The sequence below is a fragment of the Apostichopus japonicus genome, chromosome 5 (assembly GCF_037975245.1).
Source record: "Apostichopus japonicus isolate 1M-3 chromosome 5, ASM3797524v1, whole genome shotgun sequence".
NCBI lineage: Eukaryota > Metazoa > Echinodermata > Holothuroidea > Aspidochirotida > Stichopodidae > Apostichopus > Apostichopus japonicus.
Genome location: NC_092565.1, coordinates 22242226 through 22257803, shown reverse-complemented (window position 1 = coordinate 22257803; position 15578 = coordinate 22242226). Strand labels below are relative to the sequence as shown.

At 38.2% G+C, this 15578-nt stretch overlaps 1 protein-coding gene across 2 annotated transcripts in view; it reads right to left on the bottom strand.

Moving 5' to 3' along the window:
• Nucleotides 1-346: 346 nt before the first annotated feature.
• The window catches only part of LOC139968049 (uncharacterized), a 33096-nt gene continuing 17864 nt past the window's right edge, over nt 347-15578 (bottom strand). For both annotated transcript variants that reach the window (XM_071972362.1, XM_071972363.1), the window contains 5 exons: nt 13093-13250; nt 9717-12273; nt 8424-8493; nt 6327-6457; nt 347-4089 (listed from right to left, as the gene is read on the bottom strand). In XM_071972362.1, the coding sequence (XP_071828463.1) occupies nt 3997-4089; nt 6327-6457; nt 8424-8493; nt 9717-12273; nt 13093-13250 (3009 nt within the window). In that variant the 3' untranslated portion in view covers nt 347-3996. The remainder of the gene's footprint in view (nt 4090-6326; nt 6458-8423; nt 8494-9716; nt 12274-13092; nt 13251-15578) is intronic.

Below are 15578 nucleotides of genomic sequence, written 5' to 3'. Positions count from 1 at the left end.
AATATTCTCCACGACCACACTGAGAAAGACAAAGAAGAAGAAAAACAAATATACAGAATATATGTGTGTATATATATATATAACCCTAACACACACACACATATATATATTGAACCTAACCCTAACCCTAACATATATATATATATATAAATATATATATATAAATATATATATATATATATATATATATATATATATATATATATATATATAAATATATATATATATATATTTATATATATATATATATATATATATATATATATTTATATATATATATATATAAATATATATATATATATATATATATATATATATATATATATATATATATATAAATATATATATATATATTTATATATATATAGGAAACATATCAAGCACACACTTTGATAATAAACTTTATATACCACTTATTTGAAATAGAAAAAGAAAACAGAAAAAAAAAGATGCACTCAAACACATACAAAAACCCAGACAGACACAAAAACATACATCCCATCATAACATATAAATCTGTTCCAAAGATAAAAGTATGATACACTTTACATATACATGCATTAGAGTGAATAGCAAAATCTATCAATCATTTTGCTTTTAAACAGTTTCTGACAAAATTTTGAAAACCAAAACGGATACAGATTCTGGACTGCACATCAAACATATCACCGTAATGGTAGTAATTATGTTAATTCCACTCATAACATTTATATTCAAATAATCAATAGTCAACCCCCCCCCCCTTTTCTGAAATATTCAGATTTTACATGGTCAGTGTTAGGTATTAATCTTCGATGTAAATACAATTACAAATTTTATCTTTTTTAACCCTTTTTGCTCCCATAATTTCAACTTCTCCTATGTACATGACAACATCATTTACAACAAATTTGCTGATGGCTGACTCAGGCATTCAAATAGTTCTCTTTTCTTTTTCTTTTTTGGGGAGGAGAAAGTAGCCAGTTAAGTTTGACCTTGTTTGACCTATCCCTAACCCACCTGAAGTAACAGAGTCATTATCAAATGCAAATTATTCACCTTTACAGAGCAACTTCACAACTAGTTTATCGATGATTTAATTATTCTTGGTTTATCATATACATACAATATAGCCAAGCCAAGATGGTATTATTCACATTGAAAATATCCGACTGTAGATTCTCTGTTCATTTCTTACAAGGACTTCCTTTCATCTGAATTTGCTAATCAGAAGATGAGGAAGAAGAAGGAAGAGACACCCATTTTGTATCTATTTTACTTAATTTGTAATAAAAATACACCAACAATGTCACGCTATTTGTGTCCCAAAAAATTTGGAAAATACTTTACTGATTAGGGAAAAAAGTTCATTTATTGCTAAAAGTAAAGAATAAAAGATATTAAAGAAAAATATAGATTTATAAATATATAGCTACATATTTCTATGCTCCAACATTTTACTAGAAAGTTTCCACAAAAAAAAAAAAAAAAAACCCCAACTCATTCTACTGCTTCTCAGACCATTTCATTAAATCCCATTTTGAGAAGCTCTTTATCAATTACTTTGTAAACAACAAAAACTATATCATATTTCACCTTTTAAATACAACTCAAATCAACTCAAAACTAACTCAAAAGAAGATTTTTTTTTTCAAAATGAATTATGAATGACTGAAAATGTTACACTACCCTTTTTTTTCATTTTCTAAGCATTTTGTAGAATTGGAAATCACTCTTGTTGATCTTCTTTTTTTTTTTATTTATTTAAATTTTATTTAAAATTCTAGATTATGTCGTCTAAGATGGGTACCACCAAAACTAACAATTAGACAAACAAAAATACTAATAATACTAATAATAACAATTACAAATAAGAATAACATGTCAGATTTAGGAATACAACAAAATTGCTGGTAACTTTCAAACTTTGTAATCAAAATGTTTCAACTTTTTTCCACTTCTCTCTCTTTTCTTTCTCATTCATTCATATTTTCGACCCATGAAAGAGCTGTTTTATCGACCCTACATCTTCCCCATTTTCCAAACCGAATTGGAAGCATGAACATCAACTGTGACTGCTTTCAATTCACAAGCAGTGACATCATTCAAGCTAATGGAACAGTTTTTGAGGGTTTGAAGTCATATCTGGTACACACACGTACATACTGCTACATCTAACACAAGAGATAACTGGCTTGCTTATTAATCAAGACGAAAATCATTAAAATCCTCTGAAATATAGCTTATTTATCCTTAATATGTTTTTTAACTTGGCAGGCCATTTAATTTGTTACAATATAATTTTTAAGTAAGGTGTCAGAGTGGCAGTTACATTTAAACAGAAAAATGAAAAAAAAAAAAATGAAAAAAAAAAACCTCTCTTGGTCTTGAAAGAAAACTTAAAGGATATATGGCATATTATAAATCTAGAACGGGATAACATTGTTGCATAACTTTAGCAAATATGTATGCTTGGATATTTCAGATGTCTACCTCTATAAAAAAACAAAAAAACTATAGATAAAAAGGTGCACTTCTTTCTATAGTTCAGAACACCTATTCATTGAGAAATATGTAAATGTATTTATCACAAAAAAAAGGAACAGTTACATAGACAGCAATCGATTCACAATTTGGTGAACTTGAGGGCAGGACCCTGCCCCTGATCCAATGTAAAGCTGAGAGGACAAAAAAAAGCTGCACATAACAATGCGCAAGAAAACTACAGATTTGGAGAGCTAAAGAAATATTAAGTTTTCGTGACGAGCATTTTATCTATAACTGAAGAACTGAAGTGCAAACTCTAATGATATCTAGGCATGTAATATCCTTTGCTTTAGAATCTGGGAGGGGAAAAGGTAGAATATGCTACCAGTTTTCCAACTTGGGAGTTTGGGTGATAGCAATTAGCTCAGCTTCAGCCACAACAAGATGCTGATAGGACCAGTGAACAGGAGGTTAAAAATCTTCAATAAATGTTGGTAGTAATGACATCATTGTTCATTTTGTTGTTGTCTTTTTAAGACAGTTTTGTCAGGAAACACTTTAATTCAGTAGTTTATCCCTAAAAATACAAACTTTTGTGTGAATTTTGGATTTGGATCAGACATCTCCTAAACTCTTTTAGTTTTCTGAACTGTTCTTTTTATGTTTCCCTGTAAAATGCATTTTTACTGTTTACAATCATATTTCAATAGCTTTAAAAGGGTTTGAAGAATTTCCTTCTCACAATATAAACCATCCAATGAGAAGATACAAGATATTGCTCTAACTGAAATTTCCCCGAGCAAAAAGACATCTCCATAACTTTTATATGTAAGCATTAAAATTTGCCATAAAAATAGTTAAACAATTCCCTATGCAAACGCTTAAAATTACTAAGTCGAAGATGTATCCTAGTTAAACTGTGAGTGATTTTATCACTATTGTTTGAGGCTTTAGAGGTTTAAAATTGTTTAAACAGCTACTATTAGAAACTTTGACAGTTTGTCTCAACTGTGCAAATCTGAAATCATAGTAAACATAACTTTTGGCAATACTTATTTGCTTAACAGTTTTGAAGCAAAACTGAAAGAAATGTTTAAAGAGAACAACAGTCACTATTTACTTAAATACACAAACAACCTTCAGGAGAATACAGTTATATACAAAGAAAGAAACCTTATCGATAAAGTGTGAGGTTAAAGAGACCATGTTTCCAAATATCTCACCTGAAGAGGCCCCCCCTCTTTGGGATGGGGGATCTTTCTTTGAGATATCTATAGATAGAACTGTGAAAGCGTCATGAAAAAATTCCCTGCTATTTAAAACAGAACTGAAAATTTGCCAAAGAAAACGAGCAAATCGTAGGGCAAGACTACTTAAAATCGACCTGAACCATCTGTGGTCATACAGCCTGAGTTATTATATGAAAAAAAAATTTTTGTGAAAGAAAATCAAGACTCTAAATAAAATTCTTAAAAGTTAAACAAGAAAGACAGAACGATGACTCTGCTCCTTCTGCCTTGATCCGTTTCTTCATCTGGAGTTTGTAATCTGGATTGGTTTCGACGACAGTGGCTTACTGCGTATTTCCTCTGGTGGCCTTGAAGAATAGCTGCCTCTCTCCACCTGGGAAAGAAAAACAGGATACCAAAAATAAGACCATCTCAGTCAAATTCCACATTCTAGACTTGTATACAGTAGTTGAGTGGTCCCTATTTCGTTAGGGTGCCTATTTCGTTAGGGTGCCTATTTCGTTAGGGTGCCTATTTCGTTAGGGTGCCTATTTCGTTAGGGTGCCTATTTCGTTAGGGTGCCTATTTCGTTAGGGTGCCTATTTCGTTAGGGTGCCTATTTCGTTAGGGTGCCTATTTCGTTAGGGTGCCTATTTCGTTAGGGTGCCTATTTCGTTAGGGTGCCTATTTCGTTAGGGTCCCTATTTCGTTAGGGTGCCAATTTCGTTCACATCGTATGATCAAGCAATGGATACACAAGGACTGTATTCTATTCCTACCTATTTAAAAATATGCACAGGCAAGCACCACGAACACCACTACTAAATCACTCAAACATCGAGCACCAAAATGTGGCGTGCGCAGGAAGATTTCCTTCTCACATACACTAAATGTTTAGATTTTTCCAAAAAGTTAGTTTTCTCTGTTTTCAACAGTCTTGCTGAACAGTTTTCATACCATTCTTAAATGGTTTTCTTCACTAAAATTGCAGAAACGCTAAAGATTTCCCATTTTGGATTCCTTGATATTAAAGTGTTCTCTAATAGTACACAATGATAATATGTATACAACGTGACCAAGGGTTGACATATTTCATGATTAATGCTTTGCGTTCCTGACACTGACATGCTGAAGTGAGTAGACATATTAATGATGCCATAGTTTTGATCTAGTACTTATGGGAGTAAAGTCCAAGATGCATTTGTAATAGGTTTGAAGCAATTTCATCAAACTTCAACAGTCACCTCAAAAGTAAAACTTCCTATTTTATTGGGCACTTGTGCTTCCTTCACTGTGGGCACTTTTGTGTAATATTCCAACCCACTGATCATCATATATACATATCATCATATAAATTTGAGAATGGAAATTTACATAAACAGAAAGACTGTTTATTTAAAACAAGAACAAAGAGAAAGAGGAAAACTGATTGAAAAAGCTCAACTGTGTTTCCATGCAAATGAATTATGGTCTATTATTAGCCCCATCTTTAGCTGAACAAGATACCATCATTTGGCTACAAAAAAAAAAACCTCAATTAAAACGATGACTTTAACCAAGAAACAATTTTTATAAATTTCCCTACTTGATATGGTTTATGTGTAATATCTGTAATGTTGATTTATCCGTTGTTAAAGTGGAACATCAGTGGCGAGGTATTGGTGTGAATTAATCATTTCCTGTTTCCTTGCACAGTTGAACATCGTGGTTGGTGCACCACAGAAAATAGGGAATGATTTGTCTCATAGAGAAATACCCTTTACAGGTCAGTAGTACTATTTAAGCTAAATTTGCTAGAGAGTGAGATAATGGTCAAATGTTGACTAGAAACTGTCACCCTACAATAAATTTCTCTCCACTGTGATAATATTAAATAGTCCAATTTAAATTCTTCTTAAAATCACTTGGTGAGACAGAACCTTAAGGACAGTAATTTTGAAACTTTTCAGTTGCCAAGGAAAAGAAGGATGTTAAAAAAAAAACAGGTTAAGCGAGCCAAACTTTTTGGGTCACTACTATTGACCTTTCTAAGATAATAGTCGAATGTCAAAATCTGTAAGTATTAAGTATGTTATCACACATCAGCATGCAGGAAATTGTGTCATCTTTAGAAACCAGAGATTAAGTATGTTTGTAAAGTTAATGTCTTGATAAACCCGAATAGTTACAGAAACATTCCTAGCACTGAACGTGTTCTATTTTTGTGACTAACATATCAAGACTGAAATGTTGTCTAAAGTCATCCTTTAAGGTTTCAAAGGTCTGGTTCGTTTCACTGGGCAGAACCCTCTAACGAAGTTAAGGTTTCAAAGGTCTGGTTCGTGTCACTGGGCAGAACCCTCTAACGAGTTAAGGTTTGAAAGGTCTGGTTCGTGTCACTGGGCAGAACCCTCTCACAAGTTATGGTTTCAAAGGTCTGGTTCGTGTCCCTGGGCAGAACCCTCTCACGAGTTAAGGTCTCAAAGGTCTGGTTCGTGTCACTGAGCAGAACCCTCTCACGAGTTAAGGTCTCAAAGGTCTGGTTCGTGTCACTGGGCAGAACCCTTTCTCGAGTTAAGGTTTCAAAGGTCTGGTTTGTGTCACTAGGCAGAACCCTCTCACAAGTTAAATATAATCAACGTTGTGACAAACCTTAGTAGAACCAGAGTGTCTTCTGCCCTCAAAGTCTTGTTCATCGCCGCTACTGTTCCTCGATAATCTACTCTCGTGACTTGAACGGCATTCCTGACACTCGCGTCTCTCACTGTTACAAGTTTCGCAGTCTGAAAGGTAAGACATAGTCAGAAGGGTTGAAAAAAACAGCTGACCAAAGTATGAAGAAACTTGGCTAAACTATGTGATTTAATCTGAGAAATTGTATCCTCAGTTGTAAGGGATGACTAGGATCCTTGGTAGGGCTGAACTTAAAAATTGCAGCTGTCGGGGGTGGGGTTGAGGGGTGGGAAGAGAGGGACTATGCAAAATTCAAAGTGGTGACACCTTTCCAGCAAATGAATGCACTTCCATTGTCTAATCAATAACGATATGAGATCTACTTTGGTTTGTCATTGCTTTTAAGCTTATGTCACACCAAAGTAAACCTTTAGGTCCTCTGATGTAACATTTTCTTCTGTGGGCACCAACAGTATTTAAGAACATCCCTGGTTAGAACCTGTATGCCTGAATTCATTTCTCACTTTCCATTTTGTAAAATTCTCTTTTCTGTTTTGGAAGGCCTGTCCTTTGTTCCTCACTGCAGAGATGAATAAAAATCTTGATTCTTTGCACTTTTCTAGCTTTGGATGTATAATTCTGTTTCTATGTACTTGGTCAGATGAAGACTTTAAGAGATGGGCTTTCTTAAAATGCCAAGTGCAGAGCACACTCATCTATCACTCAAAGAAGTGAATGAGGTGCACTACTACACATTACAAACTTCACACCTGGTGTAAAATAAGTATTCCCCCCCTCCCCCAAAAGATGTCTACTTTAGTTCTACCAGTGTTTGCACATCATGGTTTCTAAAATTTTGAATCTTCATTTGATTGACACTGAGTTTATCTTGCTGATCACATGAAAGTTTGGAAGGTTAAAAACTGCTCAATGAATGAATTGAATCCCCAACACTGCAGTGTTAATAGTTTATGTAGCTTAAGGTGGAGGAGTAAAGTGCATAGGTAAACTGGTGGAGACAGGTAAGGAGGTAGGAGCAAAGTAAAACTGAAAGTTTGCTTCTCTGTTTACAACTTTGAAGCAATTGAGCAGCAAGAGACAAACTTCAGAACTTTCCAAACTGCTGCACAAAATTATAACACTAAATTATTCCCCTGAAACTCACACACAAGACTAAGGGTCACAACCACTAATGTCATCTATCTGATCTCTTGTAGAGTTTGCGGCATCCAGTATGTTGGCGAAACCAAAACCACCCTCAAGAAGTGATTCTATGGTCACAGATCCACAGTCAACACCATGAAGACTGAGACCCCAGTTGGAGAACACTTTAACCTTCCCAACCATACCATTAACGACATGTCCCTACAGGGGATTGAATCCTTAGGTAGCCGCCCTGACCTAGTACGAATCAGCAGAGAGAGGCTGTGGATGCAACACCCTTTGCACCATTCAACCTCATGGGCTCAACATTCAGGAAGGACATGACTAACTTTTCTTCTGTTCCCCCCTCCATCTCCCTTTGTCCCCCCCCCCCATCACTCCTCTTCTCACAGCTCTCTTCCACCCCCTTTTTTTTCTCCACTCCTTTCTGTCTTTATCCTTCTCCAGTTTATTCCCTACCCCTTCCCTTAATCCTCTCTTTGTCCCTCCACTGTTTATCTCCTACCTCTCCTCTTCCCCTGTTGCTTTCTTCTCTGCATCCCTTGTCTACTAATCCCCGTACATCTTCTCTTTGTGTTCACCATGCTCATTAACCTGTCTGTATTCCGTGCGTGTTTTTGTCCTTTCTGTTACTGTTACTTGTCATTTAGCCTTTGAAGAAGATCCTGCTAGGATCGAAACGTCAGGCCAACTTACTTTTTCACATAAATTATTCCCCGTCAGACAAATGTAAAAATATAAAATATCCGAGAATTTCAACATGCTGCTGTTACAAAAGGGTACAGAAAATATACAGAAACAGTGATAATGTACTCCGCATTGAACTAATAGCAAACAGAGCATGAGAAGAGAAAATAAAAGGTGTAGGGGGAATGGTTTGGTTGGGTGTGTAGGGGGGAGTGCTTTACTTACAGCTCATTGGTTCCCTAGGATCAAGGAGCCCTTCCTCTTGAAGGAAAACCTCTTCTTCGAAAGGAAAAAACTAAAATGAAAGGAAGGAAAAAATGTAAAGTAAATTTTAATTCAATCGTAGAAAAACAGCTGGAATGCTGGATGCTATGAAGCATCAAAATAATATAATTAAGATTTGTTCATTTGACAATAACCAATAGTATTAAGATACTTGTTCGTCCTTTTTCGTTCTTGTTGGCTTTCTATAAAATGTGCATCTCTTTATTCTTTAGGAGTCTGAAGAGTAAATCGCCAAAATTGCACCAATAGTGTCATAGTCAATGACTGTCGTAGACACCTACATTTATCTTAAATTTTGTGCAAATTATTTCTTTAATTGGAGGGGGGAGCGGGTAGGTTTCTGAAAGGAATAAACTTTGCTACATTTTCATCTTCAAAAGACATTATTTAGTGCATCATTGATATCAAGAATTGGGGGAGGACATTCAAAAGAAATGCCCAAATTCGGAACATACTCATGTTTAAGTTGAGAATTAAAACCTGTTTAACAGTATGACCCTGAAATTTGATTCATCTTTACAATTTTGTATTTATATGACATCAGAAGGATGATGATTCAGATTTGGAAGGATTTAGCTGACTAGTGTTACTGGAGTAATTGCTGGAAACTTTAATTAAATCTTGAGCAATACTTCTAAAGAGGGTTACTCCCATTCCCCTGCAAACCTACCAATGGAGCTCACCAGCATTTCAACAGTGGGTGCTGTCATATTGCTCCTACTGTAATGAGATGGATCTGTAGTGTAGAACGATCTACGTGTAAGGTAACACAATTGCGTGGAAGCATTCAAAAGCTGCGAACATGCCACGCTGGCTGATTGACTAGTTCAATGTTCCACTTGTGTAGTTTTGCCAAGTAGACAACATACTTTAAAACACACCACGTAAAGGTGCCTAACACAATTAATTTGACTTGGAACTTCAAAGATATGTTTCAAAGATCTCTTCTTCAATAATTACAAACGAAATTGTATAAACTACCACTAATGATCGAACTCATGGTACCGTTATGATCTGCAGTAATAGACTGCAGCTTGTCAAGTTTCACAGAACTAGATCTAGGACCGATATGACAGCGCCCTCTGTTTATTGTCGCTGAGGCTGGAGGGCCCCATTGCATGCAGATATAGTAGCACTTGCCACTTTTGAGTGCTGATACAGCCAAATACATACAGAGCCATCATCTAGAATGAAACTGTTAAATGATTTATCAAGCACACCGAAATGGCTCACCTGGTCACTGTAGTTTGATTTCACGTCGGGAGTAAAGTCGCTGTAAGTGCTCACTCCAACAGGCTGTAAAAATTCCATTCCTGATCCACTTCCTCTTCGAAAATTGTTTCCATCTTCTGAAATGTTGCCTGGCAACCAGCTTGCGAAGCCTCCATCGTCCTTGACTTCTGGCCTCGTCCTCCACACAGGTGGTCTCCTCCCTTTCTCGTTTTCCTTTGATTGCACCGTCTCTCCTGAAAGACCGGTAGACCCATCACTTCTATGCGGTGACACGTCCTCCTCAAATTGAAGTGCCCTGCTTGCCCGAGAACCATCCACCGTAGCGCTACCGTTTGATTGTTGCTCCACTGGGGTAAAATCTACGCTATCGTCAGGCAGGAGAGGCGGAGACATAGCACCGCTGGTATCCTGTTTTGCATCGATCGAGACTTTCTCGAGTCCTTCCTCTATTTCGACGATGCCTCTGCTCGTATCTCTCGACGACCGTTCTCCACTTGGGCTGTGTTTTTCCTGGTTGATATTGCTATTCGCATCTAATCTACATGAATCTTGCATAGAAATAAAAGAGTTACTACTACTACTATCTTTTCCAATAATATTGCACTTGGCACCCAGAGCACTCTCCATCACAAACTTCTCCTTGCGCCTTACCGTCTCCTCGAACGCCTCTGTCTCCGAAACCATGTCGTCCGTCTCTGTAGGGCTCGACCTGTCTGAATTCGGTGGACTCGCGGGCTGGGCAAAATCAAACCTGGACGAGCTCCTGGAAGAGAGGAACTTGGGACTATCTGCCAGACTGTCTTCGATTATGCTCTGCTCATCTGACCAGAGGGGTTGTTGACCAGGGGTTGGTCTGGGGCTGAAGTATTCCTCAAGCTTGGAGGCAGCAGCAGACAACTCCTGCATGTGTTCCTTACTCCCCCAGAGGTCCAAAAGACTCCCGTCATTGCCAGGACTTGTACTACAGCTATTGTAATGGCTGGTATTGCGACTCCCGTACGGACTGCCGTAGACACCACCTTCTATGAAGGATGAACTTGACGCTTTGAGGTGGGAAACCAGAGGAGAGAGGACTGTTTCTCCCCAAGTCACTACCTTCGGCGGTTGCATTCTAGGAGGGGCAGTGTCATACGTTGACCACAGGGCACTGTTCAGGTCAAATGCCTTGCTAGAGGAGGGAGAGGCGGGATCAATAGATGACTGTCCTGGAGCACAGGAGGACCTTATACCTTCTGCCAATGATCCCTGTTGTTGGTCAGCTATGAATCCAGCCCATATGTTTTCACTCGGTGGATCAGAGGTCATTTCATCAGTTTGACCCTGTTGCTGATTCGCAGACATCGATGGCCATTCTGTTGCATCTGACAACTGGTTTTCTTCGGGTAAGTCCTCCTGCTTGTTGACCCGGCCAGAACGATGATCATGGTTACAGATCCTGAGAAGTGTGTCGTTACCACGTCCGGTGCCAATTGGTGCATTCCTTGGCGAGTTCACTTCCGGTGTAAATGGCTCATCATCAATGACAACAGACAACTCATCTGACACAGAGGTATCCTCTGAAACGCTCCCCTTCTGCTCTGGTATTTCTGGGCTCAAAAGGCTTGGAGTTGCTTGTTGACAGGACCTTGCAGACTCAAGCCAGGGACCCTTATCCGGCAGGTTAGGACTCCCCAGCACAAGATCTCTCTCCCAGATGGACCCTGGGTGGGGCTCATCTTCCGGAGCCAGTACCTCTGCATCTTCACAGACAACTGAAACAGAAGCAAACCTGGGATCTCCAAAGCACTCCAAAGGATGGGTTGAAGCCCAATTTTCTTCCCCTGAAGTCGAAACACCGAATGGTAGCGCGTCGGTTCTCTCTTCGCTTTCATCAGTACTACCATCCTCAATTTCCTCGTCTACAATGCCACGGCAGATGCTCTCTGCCATAGAATGGACTGCCTGCTCTAGAAAGAAATCTCCATTTTCGCTTTCTCTGAGGGGATCCCTCTCTTCCCAGAGTGACTGTTGCAATTCCAATTCAGGTGATGGCTGTCCTGCAGTTGGAGGAGCAGCCGTCTGGCTTGGTGGTCGAGCGAAGATGACTTTGAGAGGAATAACAGTAGGATAATTCTTGATGTCTGCGAAGGGTTGGTTAGGCATGGCTGAACGATCTTTCCTCTTTATTTGAAAATTCCTCCTCTCGTAGTACTTTCTGCCTCCTCTGGCAGACTTGTTGTTTCTGATGAAGGGTTGGCGATCTCGATATCGGTCCCTGTAAACACCATCGTTCTGATATCCGCTCTTCTGGCTACGCCGTCTTTTTCCAGAATTGAACGAATTCTGACGAGTGGGTGCGAGGCTGGTAGGAAGGCTCCTGGTTCTCTGTTTCTTGTCATCGAAGCCAGTGGGGGACGTGCTAGATCTGGACACACAGGCCGAATGGCTCTCAGGAGTCCCTCCTCCAACGGGGAGCAAGACCGATGAGCCAGCAACACTGCTCCAAACTCCCTTAGGTTTGTAGTCTTGCTTCGAGGGTTTGCCGCCACCACCTAGCGCTGGGAAAGCTTCATAGTATCTAAAGGAATAAGATTAAGAAAAATGTTTTCAGCAACATGTATGAGGAGGATAATTTTCAATATTTGTAATCATCTTTTTTATATCATTTTTCAGGGAACACATTTTCTGTTCTTGCAACTTGGAGTAAAGTGACTATTATCAGGACAGAGAAAATTATAACTTTCCAAAGGACAGAATGAAGGGGTGGATGAGCAATGTCCATTTCATTCAACAGCAACACATGCTGTATAAGCAGATGGTATGTAGTATATATGTGTCAGTGGTACACACATGACTATCCAACAGGACATTAACTTGGAAATGAAACCGCAAGATTAAGGAAGTGATGTATATACCTATTGTACTATACATAGACATTCTACAAGGCCACATCCTTTGCAAAAGTGAGAAAAATCTCGAATGTGGGGATGAATCTTTGTAATTCCTTGTCACTGATATAAGATTTTTAACTTTTTTTGTGTATTCTTTTTCACTTAGACAACATTTCATATGCATTGGAATGGTAATTGGAAGGGAAGATGATGATAGTGACCTCCAGATGATTTAATTGAGAGCACAGTGCATGAATGATACCAGTTGTTATAAGCTAGGTAGATAGAAGTGCGTATGTATACATGCAGTAGGAGACAGGTAAGAAAGGACTGAAGTTATCAACTTAATCAAGTATGAATTCAAACAAACAAAACATGAACCATGTACAGTAGGCAAACAGGCTGGATGGGGGCTATGATGGGGCAAGAGGGGGTGGTAGGGAGGCTGGTGGAATGAGTTGGATCTGAAATCCTTATCAAAAACTAGTGAGTCGAAGTGCAAATACCTTTCAGCTTGCTTAGAAGTGTCTTTCTTGGAAGCTGTTTTCTCTTCGGGTTCTGAAGTGTTCATGGAGACATCATCAGAAGCTTTCTCATCTCTTTCCTCCTGTACCTTCTTGAGTTTCATGCAGAGTTCCTCCACCAGACCCTCAATGCCACATTCCTGAAAATAAAACAAAGCAAAGATGGGATGAAAATTATATATCTTTAGGTAAGTACTGTATATTGCACATTATCCTTCTAACGTATTTATCTAATTACCTGTATCTGGCCCTTTCGTTTAGAGGTGCAATGAAATTTTACATGAGGTCATCCAAAACAAAACATGAAAACTCAAGGTTTGATATAGTTTAAATAATTGTTTTTGTTTTTTTAGACAACCTCAAATTTAATTGTTCGATATAAATGTATCTAAGATTGTTTTTCTAAACGTATCATTTGCAAATCATCAAATTTATCAAAGATAATACAATGCATCATGGCATCAATTGAAAGGAATAATGATTGGCAAACACTAAACATTGCAGGGTTGGCATTTTCCCTGGAAAAACCTGTTTTTCCCACTAAGCGGTAAAAACCAGGTAAAAACCGGGAAAAACTGGTAAATACCGGTAAAAACCGCCTCCGTCTCGAAAACTAGTATTAATTGTCCGTAAAATGCAGGGTCATCAGTAGGCACGATATTGTTTCATGACAGGCATATTTTATTGACTATGGGAGTTTCTTAGCTTCATTTTGAGCTATTTTATCACGTTCTTATTCTACTTTTTGTGGAAAAAAGAGTATTTTTCGTATTGCACATGTATAGTTATTCTGTCACGATCTCTTTAGCAGTATGCATTGCCTATTGCCCAAACCATTATAGGTCTACACTGGGACATTCACCCCTCCTAAATTCTTCAGGCCTATTATGTGGCATGAACAGCGGAGGATAGAACGAAGTGGCGAACCATGGCATCCAAAGCCTCAAAGGGACAAGGAACCATATAATAATATAATATTATGTGCTCAGACAGTTCATTCCATTAATACAGTAGGCAACAGTCTATTGAGGTGAACTTCAATCCAGGGGGCTCAATAGAAACTGCTTTGAAACTTTGTAAGGCACATGGGCCCAATTAAAGTATTAAACGCACAATGGCCCTATGGAGCCATTCACACAACCAAACTGTTTACCTTGATGCAAACATGGTCCAATTATTATACAAATTCATGCATGAGTGATTACACACTTTGAGGTGGACAGGTGAGGTGATACTGGGCACTTCCTGTGTATAGGCTAACTGAAGAGGTAGGAGTATCAACAACACAAGTAACTGTTCCAATTGTTACTTATTCTCAAATTAGTTGATGTCACAACAGTCACTTAGTACAGTGCCTATTAGCAATATAAGCATAGTACAGTGCCTAGTGCGAAGTGTGAACAGAGTACAATTTATCGCAGACATGAAGTGATCGTTCTTGGATGTGAATCATCATTTGGATCTGAGCAGACTAATGTGGCATGTATAATATGACGAACCATAGCCCTATAGGAGGCACCAACAGTTTGATACGAGTCCATTCTCTAGATAATGGAATTATGCATCTCGATAGGAAAATAAAGTTGGTTGATTTGAGCATCCAATATATTATTTATTTGAATTATTTATAATACTGTAGTCTAATCGGTAAACTTACAAGTTATAGATCATGGCTGTTCTTTGGATGTAACCCAACCCCCTACCATAAGATGCCATTTACTTGTAGATTCTATGCTCCTCCACAAGTTCCACATGAGTTTTTAGGAATTCTATATAATTTGAGGTTTTTCCCAGTTTTTCCCACTTATAGGTGGGAAAAACCTCCCGGTAAAAACCGGTAAAAAACTTGTTTTTACCGGGGCGGTAAAAACCGCCCGGTAAAAACCGGCCAACCCTGAAACATTGAAACATTAATGGCTCTGTTGGGCAAAGTTTTAATAGCTGTCCAATGTCTGAGTCCAAAATTCTACCAAATTTCTGCATGGACAACTAAAATCTGCTTTGGAGTTTTATCCATCGGACGAATAGTTGTGTACATCAAAATAAAATTGCATTGTAACATCCAAACAGGTTAAATGAATATCTTCCTCCATCACTTTGTACTGTAGATACTGAAATAAAACAAAAATAGGCCTATGATCCACCCAGGGGAGCTCTACTGGTCCAAAGCTTGTATTTGATTCACCAAACCCCAAAATCTCTCCAACAGTAAACATATCCATCGTTCATTGTTATTCTGTTACATTTCTTCTGACGACCAAATTGGCTGTTCGGACCACCAACGTGTAAGATCTGGTTGTCCGAGGGGCAATTATCAACAACAACTGTTAAAGCTTTGGGTTGCTCTGTGATGTGAGTATTAGATTTGAAGTTATGCAGTCTTTAATATCATGCAACATCAAAATCATAACATCTCCAAAGTGGAAGAAGATGTACAGTTGTTGATAAGAACCATCTCTATCAAACAG